This window comes from Ailuropoda melanoleuca, chromosome X, assembly GCF_002007445.2.
Source record: "Ailuropoda melanoleuca isolate Jingjing chromosome X, ASM200744v2, whole genome shotgun sequence".
NCBI classification, from domain to species: Eukaryota; Metazoa; Chordata; class Mammalia; order Carnivora; family Ursidae; genus Ailuropoda; species Ailuropoda melanoleuca.
This window is the reverse complement of record NC_048238.1, coordinates 28,314,160-28,327,312: the sequence shown is the minus strand read 5'-3', so window position 1 is coordinate 28,327,312 and position 13,153 is coordinate 28,314,160. Positions and strand designations below refer to the sequence as shown.

The 13,153-nt window shown below is 35.3% G+C and overlaps 1 protein-coding gene across 1 annotated transcript in view; it reads left to right on the top strand.

The window, feature by feature from the left end:
* The window catches only part of DMD (dystrophin), a 2,070,581-nt gene that overhangs the window by 173,471 nt on the left and 1,883,957 nt on the right, over nucleotides 1-13,153 (top strand). Inside the window, exon 2 of the mRNA XM_034649821.1 lies at nucleotides 1,781-1,842. Coding sequence (XP_034505712.1) covers nucleotides 1,781-1,842 — 62 coding nt within the window. The remainder of the gene's footprint in view (nucleotides 1-1,780; nucleotides 1,843-13,153) is intronic.

Sequence of the window (13,153 nt, the reverse complement as noted above, 5' to 3'; positions counted from 1 at the left end):
CGGTTAAGTATCTGCCTTTGGCTCAGGTCATGATCTCCAGGTCCTGGGATGGAGCCCTGCATCGCATTGGGCTCCCTGCTCAGCGAGGAGTCTGCTTCTCCCTCTCCCTCTCCCCCTGTTCATGCTCTCTTTCTCTCGGTATCTCTCTGTCTCAAATGAATAAATAAAATCTTTAAAAAAAAAAAAAAGAAAGAAATGTGTATCTATCATTGAGAAACAAATGTACTGGCAAGTCTTCCTGCAGCAAGTCCAGGAAAATGGTTACAAGTTGACCATTTGAAATGTTCTGTTTATTTATTTTATGATTATCAAAAGGGTAGTATTAAATTTAGGGAAGTATATTCACAAAAGGCTAGATTAGTTTCAGAAACTATTACTATCTATTTTTATTGATTCACACTGTCAACAAAGAAAAACCTTCCATATGGTAGCTATGATTTATCCTGTACTGTATGGGAATGCTGATATTTGGCCACATGCAGTGTAGTTTGTGGGACTCACACAATTAAGTAAGAAGAAAGTATTTTGTGATGCTAAATAAAATTTTTCTCATCTAGGAGAACAGTTTTGGGTTTATTATTTATGTGCTGTTATTTCATATCGCTTAAGAGTATCCACTTACAGCTTAATAATGTGCTTTAATGATAAACAGATTTTCTTAGTACGTGGATACATTTGTCATGGGAAAATGATTCATTACTACGGATCACCCGTTTTCAGGAAAAGCAGTCGAGATTTACTGCTGAAAAAGAATCCGAGAGCAAATGAGGTTATTTTGTCAGGACATTTCAATAAGGGTTCTTTTGACCCGGGGTAAATAAAATATAAAACCTCTCCATTTTAAGTCTCTCTCAGATGCACTCATTTATTGAACGTTAATTAATATGATTGCATTTACAGTAATTTAAAGGTAGGCTTTGGCTTTAAAAAAGGATTTCAGTTAATCAAGATTATTTTTCTGCCCATTTAACTCCACGCTAATTTCCAACTTGAAAAAAAAAGAAAATTTTTAGAAGCATGAATTCTGTGAAGCTGTTTCTTAATAATTTTCCACCGTAATCTCTTGGTGTAAGAAGTCCTTGAAGATGTTTCCTTTGAGTATTTATATGTAATCCATGAAGGGTGTCATTTGCATTTTGATTTGAAATTTCCTGACTTTTGGATGAAAAGAGGTACCAAAAATTTTGGAGTTGTAAGATTCCCCTCTCCCCTCCTCTAAAGCATTTGCATGTTTATCAAATATGCTCAACTCTTCATTTGTGCAGACAATGCTAGGTTCTGGGATGCAAAACCACGGTCCTGATATCAAGAAACCTCTCCTATAGTGGGAGGAGGCTATGCGGGGGCTGGGGGCGCCCATGTTAGAGTATGGAGGCATTGCAAAAGAGGGGAAAATCATTTTTACATGGAATGGGAGAGGTGTAAGAGGAAAAGCTTTTTCAGAAGGAACAGTTTTTCAGAAAAAATAGCAGATAATAGGTTCTGATTATGCTAGAGTATTCATCATAGGAGGATAAGTAATATTTCCTTTATTCAGATGAGACTACTTTTCTATAATGCCTTTATATGATATTTGAATGAGCATAGATTTGACTGTACCAATTATTTTAGACATCTCATTTTTAGTTTGGATGCCCAATACCAATATCACTTATTTTTAATTTCATTATCAATGAAATATAAAAAACATTGATATGTAATAAATTGAGAGCTATTTTGGTCATAAAATATTCAGAGCTCTTTCTAAACTCTTAAATCTTTTTTAAATTTTACATTATAGATGAAAGAGAAGATGTTCAAAAGAAAACATTCACAAAATGGATAAACGCACAGTTTTCTAAGGTAAGAATATTTTGTTACTTCTCTTTTAAGATATAAGGTGACTGATTTTCAAAATGAACTATGTACCTGTGTAAATTTAAATGTCCATATTGTTTTTATTGTAGTGTCACTGTTGTAGCTGTGCAAATTTGGGCACATTATGTTGACTTTTAATTAAGGAAGAAGCAGCAGAATATATAGTAAAGAGAAATTATTTAATTAGACAAAATGTATCTTTGGATCTAAATGATAATGTGAGTTTCTTTAATTACATCAATCATCCAAGGATTATAACTGCAGTCTTCTACCAAGTAGCTAGTATATGTCACACATTAGCAGAAGATATGAAGGAATTTTTACTGTCTGAAAGTGATCATATTTTTGTCCTTAGTCTTTACTAGTTGAAGAAAAACTGATACAACTGCCTGGGGTCTGTTTGGCCCCTATCACTTAGGGCATGTGTCAAATAATTTAAGATAAGAAGTTTATTCTCTTTTTCAGCAGGCATAACCCATACTATTAGTAATATTTATTTATTTTACATATGCAACTTAATTTATAATCCATAAACAGTACAACTCTGGATAATTATGTGTGAGCACAGAGTAAAATATTCTTACCTTGAAAACTAACATTAAGAGTATCACGTAAGGAGGTTGATGTACATTTTGAGGTTAGAAAGACTTGGATTTACATTTAATTTACTCTGAATTTGGGCAAATCAAATGCGTTGTGAATCATTTTGTTTTGTTTTGTTTTGTTTTGTTTTATTATGTTATGTTAGTGACCATACAGTACATCCTTAGTTTTTGATGTAGTGTTCCATGATTCATTGTTTGCTTATAACACCCAGTGTTCCATGTAATACATTCTCTCCTTAATACCCATCGCAGGGCTAACCCATCCCCCATCCCCCTCCCCCTAAAACCCTCAGTTTGTTTCCCAGAGTCCATAGTCTCTCGTGGTTCATTTCCCCTTTTGTGAATCATTTTAATACAATCTTGTATATGTATACATATATATTGAGTGTCTACCTAAAGAACCAACTCCCAATAATGGAGATATAAAGCTAATAAAATATGGTCCCTATATTCAAGCTTTAAGAGGGGCAAAAATGGCTGATAATGGTTACTTCATGTGATCGTGAGGATTAATAGGGTCAAGCTATGTGAAAATTCCTACCACAATGCCTGACAGTCTTAATATATGTGGATCACTCTCTCCATGGGTCTGTCTTGTTTTATAAAAGTTTTGGTAATGAATCCAAAACAATCCACTGGGAGATGCAGTATAAAAAGTGTTCCTATTACTATTACAAAAGGTTTTCAAGTATCATCCATTGTTTATGGTATTTGATAGCAGAATTTTTCCAGGTAGTCTTTAATATATTAGCAAGAAGTAAAGTTACTGAATTTTAACTAAGCAAATTTCATTTATATTTACTTACTGAATTAAAAATTAATAAATTGCTATTATAGGACTTTATTTTTTAAATTTTTTATTATGTTCAATTAGCTGTTATAGAACTTTAAACAATAAACATAAAAAAGGAACACCTATTTTAAAAATCTCAACTTTTTTTGAACTAAGTGGGTAGAATTAATAAAAAAAAATTATAACACTAATGGAGAAGAAATGAAAAATAAACTCAGAAATATGTACAATAGGAGTTCCTAATTCCCAAAATATTTACCAGATGGGTGTATATGTTTTAACTGCTGTATCTACTGGTCTCATTAAAATCTTAATTTTGGAACTTTGAAACAGCCAGTAGATATAAGCTTTCAAGCAAATATACAGACAAATCAGAATCATAAAGAGGTTTTTTGAAATAATAAATGTGACATAATACTCTGAATCTTTGAATTAAGTCAATGAGTTGTTTTAATAAGGTATGTAGACATAAAGGAGACAAACACTGCAAATTCTCATTCCCACAAATCTAAATAGGTCATTACTCTCTATACATTGACATTTCAAGTATCATTTACCACAACTCACATGCTAATATACAAACCCTAGTTTGATAGACTGTCTTCTTTGAATACGTTGTTGGCACTGCCTTAGAGCAACTTTTCCCTACCCTTATGAGTACCCATATTTTAAAGGCTGCAAAATAATTACATGCATGAGTGCATTGACTGTTTTTTCCTAGGTATCCCCACCTCCAAATCCAACTTCTACTTATTTCATTTATTTTATAATTGTTCTCCCTCAGCCTATTAAAATTGGATCAGGAGAGTCACCAAAGTTTCATATTTGGGCATATAGTAGGTATCAGGAATAGAAATAAATGCTTATAAGGACAGAGGGAAAAGTATTTGGAGATAAAATTTATATACCTGTGTGTCGATTTTTCTTTTTTTTAAATATTTTATTTATTTGTTAGAGAGAGCACAAGCAGAGAGAGCTGCAGGTAGAGGGAGAGGGAGAAGCAGGCTCCCCAGTGAGCAAGGAGCCTAACCTGGGACTCGATCCCAGGACCCTCGGTTCATGACCCAAGCCGAAGGTAGACACTTAATCAACTGAGCCACTCAGGCATCCCTGTGTGTTGATTTTTCATTTAGAAAACCTGAAAATATATTTTCCATGTTACCTGATTTTTTCTTGTTAAGACTTCAAGTAATGACTAAATTTTTGTGTATACTTTTGAGAATTAAGAAAAAGCTAATTGATTCAGTTTAAGCCCATTGATGATCCCAAAAGATAAACATAACTGAGATATGTCACTTCGTATGTATTTATTGTGTTATTACATGATGTTCAGCAGAATTCCAGGCCTGTAGGAGACACAAGATTAGTTTAAGTTGAATCTTCAGATCTCATGGAACCTACACGTTTGGGAGATATTAGATTAATTGCTAAATGGAGTAGCAGAGTGGGCAGTGGTGGTGAGAGACAGCAGTACCCTGGGCTAGAATGAATTTGAAAACCTATATGAAGAAAACTGTACTGCCTGAGAGACTCTAAAGGAAGGATCATCAAAGAGCAAAACACTCTTCACTGAGATCACTGGAAACCACTGAAGGAAGGAATATATGTTTTCTTTGTAACCCCACTGATCAGTACCAGTGCATTAATTAAATATAATATATGCATTTTGGATAATAGTACAGAAATTAAGCATATGCTAAGTTGAAGGAAAGAGGGAAAATTCTGAATGAAAAAGAATGTGCTGAAGAAGACTTTAAAAAGAGAAAAGGCAATGAAAAATTATCATCTGTGTGATGAATTAGTCAAAGAGAAACACACACCAACAATAGTAAAAATGAATGGGATGACTTAAAATGTTTAACAGTGAGGCTCACACACATTCATTTATATAATATTTGTAAAAAAAAAAAAGAGCCTGCAAAGTAGTTCCCTGTTATTATGTAAAGTTACATAAGGGATATTTAAGGGGGAAAATGTGATTAAATAAAGTTTTATCATTTTGTGTCATTTGAAGCCAAATGTACCTTTGTGGTAAATCCAACTGATTTTTCACTTTCCTAGTACCATTTTAAAATAGACCCTATCTCTTCTTCAAAATAAGTCTTCTATTAACCTTCAGTTCCAAAAATTTTTACTAGAATATGATTTATCACATCTATTCTATAAAGATAAGCAAACATTATTTATCTTCACATAAACACAAAGCCATTGCTAGGTAAGATTAATTCAAGGTAAATATTCTATTCATGTAATTTGTAGATATTTTATAATCCTAAAAATGTTGACTGTTTATGACAAATATAATTCACATAATAAGAATTACACAGGTTCATTCACACAAGCTTATTTAAGGAAAGTACACTTCAAATTATGACCAAAAATAATTTTGTCATAAAACTTGCTTGATGTTTGTGTTAGGGAAAAAGCAATCTGTGGGGGAAAATATTTACTACTAGATCAATTGAAAGATTTAAACCATCTCCCAGTGAGTTATATGATGGTTTGGTTCCTACATTGGATTTAGTGATTATTTCTCTCCTCCAACTACACTTTTCTGTATGATTCTTCCAAAAGTAGTAGACAACTTGATATTTTATTTAAATGAAGCAGAAATGTGTAATTAGTTTTGTCTATGAGCTTCACAGGGGCCTATGATATGGTAACACATTTATGTCTTCGTTGTCACAACATATGTACCTACACCTAAAAAGCCAGATTCTACCCTCTTGGGATAATGATAACACAAGATAGCATTAACTGGTGTAACATACTTTTCCCAATAATTTATCATTATTTATATCCTAGCCAGCATGATAAGCATGAGGTCATGCAAATTAACACCAAAGTTGTGAGTCAGTAAACCAGGCTTCTTTACGCAGCTCTCTATCATGAAGACTTAGAGGAAATCACTATATCCACACTTGAATTCATTTTGGAAAGAAAGGTATACATAAAATAAAAAATTCTTTGAGTCTTGTTTTCCTTATATGTCCATGTCTACCTTGTAAGAAAACATATATTAAAAGAGCTTTATAAATATTGAAACATAAACATAAAATATTGCCATTTTTGTTACTGTGTAGTAGTATATTTGCTGAATTGAAGGAATTGTATATTTATGAAATTTTCCTGAATGCCTGCTCACTTCTATATTGACATGGTTTTGGCTACTTTTGTTGAATGGAACAGGGAGGATAGAACATTTATTTATGTTTTATTATCCTGCTACACTCTCTATGCCAATCCATACCCTCAACATACACATACACACAAACAGTCATGGACACACACTCAGTTTAAAATGAATCAAAGTGTTTCCTTATGCAAAAGGAAGATAATGAGACTTAGAAGCAAAACATTGTTTCAGGTAACAGTATGTATACATTTCCTCTGTGTCAGTTTGAAACTTACATGTAACTAACAAATTTATATAGGACTTCTACTCAAGGGACTTGATTTAAAAGAGGTGATAGATTAGAGCTATTGTGTTGTGGGAGGCTCATCATAGATATAAAGTCACCATTATGCCCCTGGCTTCCTGTTTCTCCCTACTATTTGATACCAGAAAGTATTAGATTACTATAGAAGATGAAAGGCAGTGCACTATATCTCTGGATCATGATAAACAGCTATTGGGGAGAAAGTTTTCCTTTGCCCTTCAGTGTTGTTCTGGCTGGTCTAAGAATTAAATTGATATGAGACAGATTAACAGGAGAAAAAAAAAAACAAAGGTCAATTACATGCACAAGGAAGACCAATGATAAAACTGAGATCCAAAGAAACAACCAAAGCCTGCAGCTTTTATATATTCTAGACAAAGGAACTGACAGGATAAAGAAAACCTATGTTTGGGAGCTTCAATTGGTAAGGAATTCTACAGAATTTGGGCTGTGTAGTAAATTAATAAAAGTAACAAGGTTTGTTTTTATAGCCTCTTGTTTATATAGCTTCTTTAGCCCTGAATTCCCTGTCTCTGATCATAAGAACATCTCTTTACCTGTTGGTACAGGGAAGATAACTTTTACATGAGAGATTTATTTCCTGCTTTCAGGGGACAAGGAAGATCAGAGTGTTCTTGCTCTGACTCTTTCTTAAGTAACTTTAATTCAAAATAACTATATGCCACCAGGGTATATCTTGGGGAAGCCTTCCCTGAGCCTCAACACAGCCCATGTAAGGCTTTGGTAAGAGTTAAATTATTGGGTACAGTTATTTTGGTGAGATGAATATTGGTACAGGAAACTGTAGACATCCTCATTTCAGAAATTGTGAAGATTAGGAACTTTTTTGTTCCTATATATTCTCCTATTAATTACCCTATTGAATTATATTTTTATGGTTAGTTGCTCCAGTGACCTCATGAGATAGTGTTCGAGATGAGCTAAATGTGAGTGTAGGTAGCTTGCTCATGATAAATGGAAGAGATGAAGCTGGAACCCAAGAAATTAGACTCTAAAACCCATGACATTTCCATATTCATTACTATTGTGATAACTGCTCCATCTACCAAGTGCTGCATTGTTCTCAGGATTCATCCCAAAATTGATAAGTTTTATGAGAAATGGTGGATTTGAGGACATTGAAAACTTGAGAATGGAAAGTGTTTAATGCTTGCAATACTAACAGATGCTTTATAATTTACCTTAAATATTTAGTAACCCCAAAGCTCAACCATTGTTGAGGAAGGTTTTTAATAGATTCTTTCCAAATGGTTTCTAGTACGTTAAATGTTAATACACGCACAAGCTGAGTTTTGGTGAGTGAAGTAATCTAGTTATCAATGTAGTTATCTAAATTGTATTTTTATTTATTAATATTAATTTTTATTTCCACTAATCACAAATTATTGTGTGTAAGAGAGAATTTAAATATTTATTTAAATAATTTTGTGAGAAATAGGAACTATTGCCCTACTGGCATTGTGGACTCCCTGACACCTATGCTAGATGTTAAGATGACTTCTAGAATGATGTGTCTGTGTTTGTAATTTAGATAATTATGCTAATGGCCTAATCCACTGAGAACCATTCTGTTGAACGTTTTCTTGAATCTAATCTTTGCAAAGTACCCAAGTAACAAAGAATATCATTCAGTTAGTGAAAGGAAAATTGGATTGTGATAGGTCTCACTATTTTTAATGAAAGAGAAATAATTTATTGTTTATTTTGCAGATCTTTCTTAGAAATATGTACTTGATTAACCCACTGTTACTGAGCTCTTAATAACTCTAGGTAGTTTTAGAAGGTACACATGTTTTGCTCTTTAAGCTACTGTGTTCTGAAATATGAGAAAATTGGAATTGTTGATTGCTATACCTATATAATATAGAGTGGTCTCATTGGCAAGCATATTTAGTTGGAAAATGTAAATATTTACCAATTAGCATGATTGTTCCTAGGGAAAAAAATTCTGTAACTGATAGGCAAATGCATTAGTTATCTGATTTATTCTGTCTTAGGGCTCAGCATAACTTTCTAGCAAGAAAATATATATTGAATTTCGTGATTTATTTTCATTTGAGGAAGAATAGTTGGCGCTTCGGTACCATCCCACCAGAGATATATGGTTGCTAAAATAACCTTCCAAGATTCAACAAATATCTATTGAGTGCCAGCTATGTGGCAGGCATAGTATTATGCACTGTAAGAGACACAATACAACATGGTTTTTCTTCTCTAAAGGATTATCATTATTTTTTCTGGGAAGGCCTAGTAACAATGGGTACACCTAGCTGTAATGATTCTAACACTCTGTTCTGACCTGGTTACGTGTGGGACATCACCTGGATTTTCTATATCCCAGCTCACTTCTGATACTGTCTACCTGGAAATAGTGTCAGATCTCACAGGTTAAAGATTCATTTCTACAAGACTGCCCCCTCCACACACACACACACACACACACACACACACACACACACCTTCAGAATTAGTCACCAAGTCCAGGTTGTCACCTGTGCTTCTGACCCACTGGCTATAGATTGGGGATTCCAAAGACTCCCTCCTTAGGTTTGATTAATTTGGGAAAACTGCTCATAGAACTCAAACATTTTACTTACTACATTACCAGTCTATTATAAAAAGATCAGCCGGAAGAAGAGTCGCATAGGGCAGGGCATGGGGAAAGGGCGCGGAGCTTCCATGCTCTCCGAGTGCACCACTCTCCCTACATCTTCCCTGTTTACTGACCCGGAGGTGCTCCACACCTCGTCCTTTGGTGTTTTTAAGGAAGCCTTGCTACATTGGCAAGGTTGATTAAATCACTGGTCATTGATAACTGATTCAATTTCTAGCCCCTCTTCCCTCCGCAGGGGTGGGGGTTGGGTGGGACTGCAAAATCCAACCCTCAGCTCACCGGGTTGGTTCCCCTGGCAACAGCCCCCCCATCCTTAAATTGCCCAAGGGCTTTCCAAAAGTCACCTCATTAACATAACAAAAGATACTTTATAGCTCTTATCACTTAGGAAATTCCTAGGGTTTTAGGAGTTCTCCGCCAAAAGCTAGGACGAAGAGCAAGTATATATTCCTTATTATAAATCACAGTATCTCACTAGTGCTCAGCTGTTCGTTGCTAAGTATCATTCCACATTAAAGGGAACCACAACTCCTTAGAGGAACATTTGATTTGATCCGTGATCCTCCTCGACAAGTAATATGAGGGAGACTGAGACCTTTAATTTGGCATAAAGCAAGGAAGTACTTCCCCAAATTGCTAGCATCTTGGGTTTGCTCCATCCTCTTCTCTTGTTTTCTTTATGCTTGTAGATTTATGCCTTTTTAAAAGTTTTTCTTTCCCTCTCATTTTATAGAGAGGCTTCGGATAAATTTTTTAAAAAATGTATTTACACATTCATACTAATGTATTTTTCTGATCTTGAAGGAGAAATATATACATTTAGTAACAATGAACGTTGGCTTAGGTTTTCTCTAATGGTCTTTCCAAGAATCTGGAACATTGTTTATCACCACAAAGGATGGAAATGTTTGATTTCACTATGCCAATTTTCAAGAAAAATTGCTCTGGCCTCTACCTTTTAAGAATAAAGGCAAAACAGAATGTTTTATATTACTGATTTTATTATCATAACTGACTTTTAAAGAACTGAGTACAATTTTGGAGTGTCAGCAATATTCCCTTGACGTTTAGGCATGCCTCATTATATAGTATGCATGTATATTTTGAAAGAAGCAGTTCAAATGAAGATTGCCTCTCATAATATTCTACATGAGCTATATAAGTAGTAGACATTGGAAATTTATTCAGAGCCCATATTTAAGGCATTTTAATCTATCCCCTGAAGAACAAATCTGTCATCTAAGTCATATAAACCACTAGTTTGGATTAAAAACAACTACTTAGAGATCGTTAAGTATACTGCCTGATAATCTAGCATTCTGAACAGTTTACATTAAATATTAAATTTAGTGTCTTTTGTAGGGAAGGAAAAATGTTCCCTTCTTCCCCTCTAGGTTCTTTGGCTGGTCTAATAATTAAACTCATAGAGAACAGATTAGAAGTAGAAAAACAATTTAATTTCGTACAGATGGGAGCCCCAAAGTTAAGAGACTCAAGGGCAAAGTAGGGTGGTTGAGGCTCGTTTGCCATCCTGAGCTAAAGAATGGCACAGGGGCCTGCGGCGTCTAAGGGGGGGAGGCTAATTCACAGGACAATAAGAAGAGCAGATGTTTGGTAATTAGATGTGTTCTCTTCTAGGATTTTTATGGTTTCAGGTCTCACATTTAAGCCTTTCATCCATTTTGAGTTTATTTTTGTGTATGGTGTAAGAAAGTGGTCCAATTTCATTCTTTTGCATGAAGCTGTCCAGTTTTCCCAACACCATTTATTGAAGAAATTGTCTTTTTCCCATTGTATATTCTTGCCCCCTTTGTCGAAGATAATTGACTATGTACTTGTGGACTTGGGGTGCCTGGGTGGCTCAGTTGGGTAAGCGTCCAACTCTTGTTCTCAGGTCTTTTTTTTTTTTTTAAGATTTTATTTATTTATTTGACAAAGAGAGAGACAGCCAGTGAGAGAGCAAACACAAGCAGGGGGGGTGGGAGAGGAAGAAGCAGGCTTCCCAGTGGAGCAGGGAGCCTGATGTGGGGCTCGATCTCAGGACCCTGGGATCTGGCCCTGAGCCGGGGGCAGATGCTTAACGACTGAGCCACCCAGGTGCCCCTCAGCTCAGGTCTTAATCTCAGGGTCATGAGTTCAAGCCCTGTGTTGGGCTCCACACTGGGCATGGAGCCTACTTATAATAATAATAATAATTATTATTATTATTTAAAATGTATTTATAATAATATATTTAAATTATTATATAATATATATAAATTAGATATATATTTAAACTATATTTATAATATAAAACAATAATAATAATTATTATTGTGGGTTTATTTCTGGGCTCTCTATTCTGTTCCACTCATCTATGTGTCTGTTTTTGTGCCAGTACCATGCTGTTTGATGACTACAGCTTTGTAGTATATCTTAAAATCTGGGACTGTGAGACTTCCAGTTCTGTTCTTCTCTTTCAAGATTGCTTTGGTTTCATATTTGTTATTAGAAGGCTTTCTTTCATTTTGATTAAATTAATTTCAATGACCCAGATTTTCTAATTAGGTCTTACACATGTAGAATTAATGTTACATAGAAAAAATTGGTCAAACAAGAAAGATAATCTCTGATAGAGTCATATACAATGGAAGGAACTTGCAAAGGAGCCACCTACATTTTCTCTAAAAAAGAGAAAAAAATAGTCTGAGAATTTGGAATGTCTAAACCCCTGAATCATAATGGGAAGTAGCTCAGATTATTTCTGAGTAGTTTTCAATATTTGCAAAAGACTGGAAAAAGCAAATCTTTTTCAGCAGTAAGTGCAAGGAGTCAAACTTAAACTTCTCCTGAAGCCAAGTGTCTCTGTTCTGGAATTATCACCACAGTCATAAAAGCCCTGGATAATTCACAAGCATTGCCGAAGCGTCATAGCCCTTGAAGTCCAAAGAATGAGACACAGGAGTCTTTTAACATTTCATAACTGTGTGCTCATTCTTCCTAATAGACAGGACCCAGCACAGTCTGAGCACAAAAACTCCTGCCATAGAATTCAGTGTCTATATCACATACTCACTGATGGGGTTTTGGGATGTAGGTGAGGTTCGGTGGGGTGGAGTCCAGAGCCGATGACCAAGAAAGAATTCTTGCGACATCTTTGGTGCAAAATGGTGGTTTATCAAAGCACGGGGACAGGACCTGTGGGCAGAAAGCGCTGCTGCCCCAGGTTCTGAGGGGTGGCTGATTATATACTATGGGGTTGGAGGAGGTAAGGAAAAGGGAGGTTTCAGAAGGATTTTCGCATGTTAAATAAGACTCATAGGATACTGGGGGCCTTGCCATTGTCAAGTGAAGGTTGTTTTTCCTCTAGCAAGGGCATTAGCATGAAGAAAGTTGGGAGCTTCCTGGAGGAATGTTGTACTCTGCCTGCTTCAAGTATCTGTTAATGGGCTGTAGGTTATAAGGACATTTAATTGTATCTACATTTCCTTCTGGAAGCTGGGAGCTAGGTTATCCATAGAATGCTTTGTTCTTGTAGATCGCTAAGACATTTATAAACTGAGGGATACTCAGGTCTTGCAGGATTGTGATCTCTGTAAGTTGTTTTTCTTTTCCTTAGGTTTAGGGCAGACAGGAGGGCCTGAGGAATGTCACATATATCCCATGGTTGGGGGTGCTTGTGGGATGTTAGCTTCTGCTTTGTCCTCAGCTTGCCTTCTGTTCCCTCATCACTCACCACCCCATTTTTATCGTGGAGTTACATGCTTATGTAATGGAGGAAAAAAAAACTTTCCTGTTTCCTTCAAGGTTCTTGGCTGACACCCCCCTCAAATATAAAGACAAA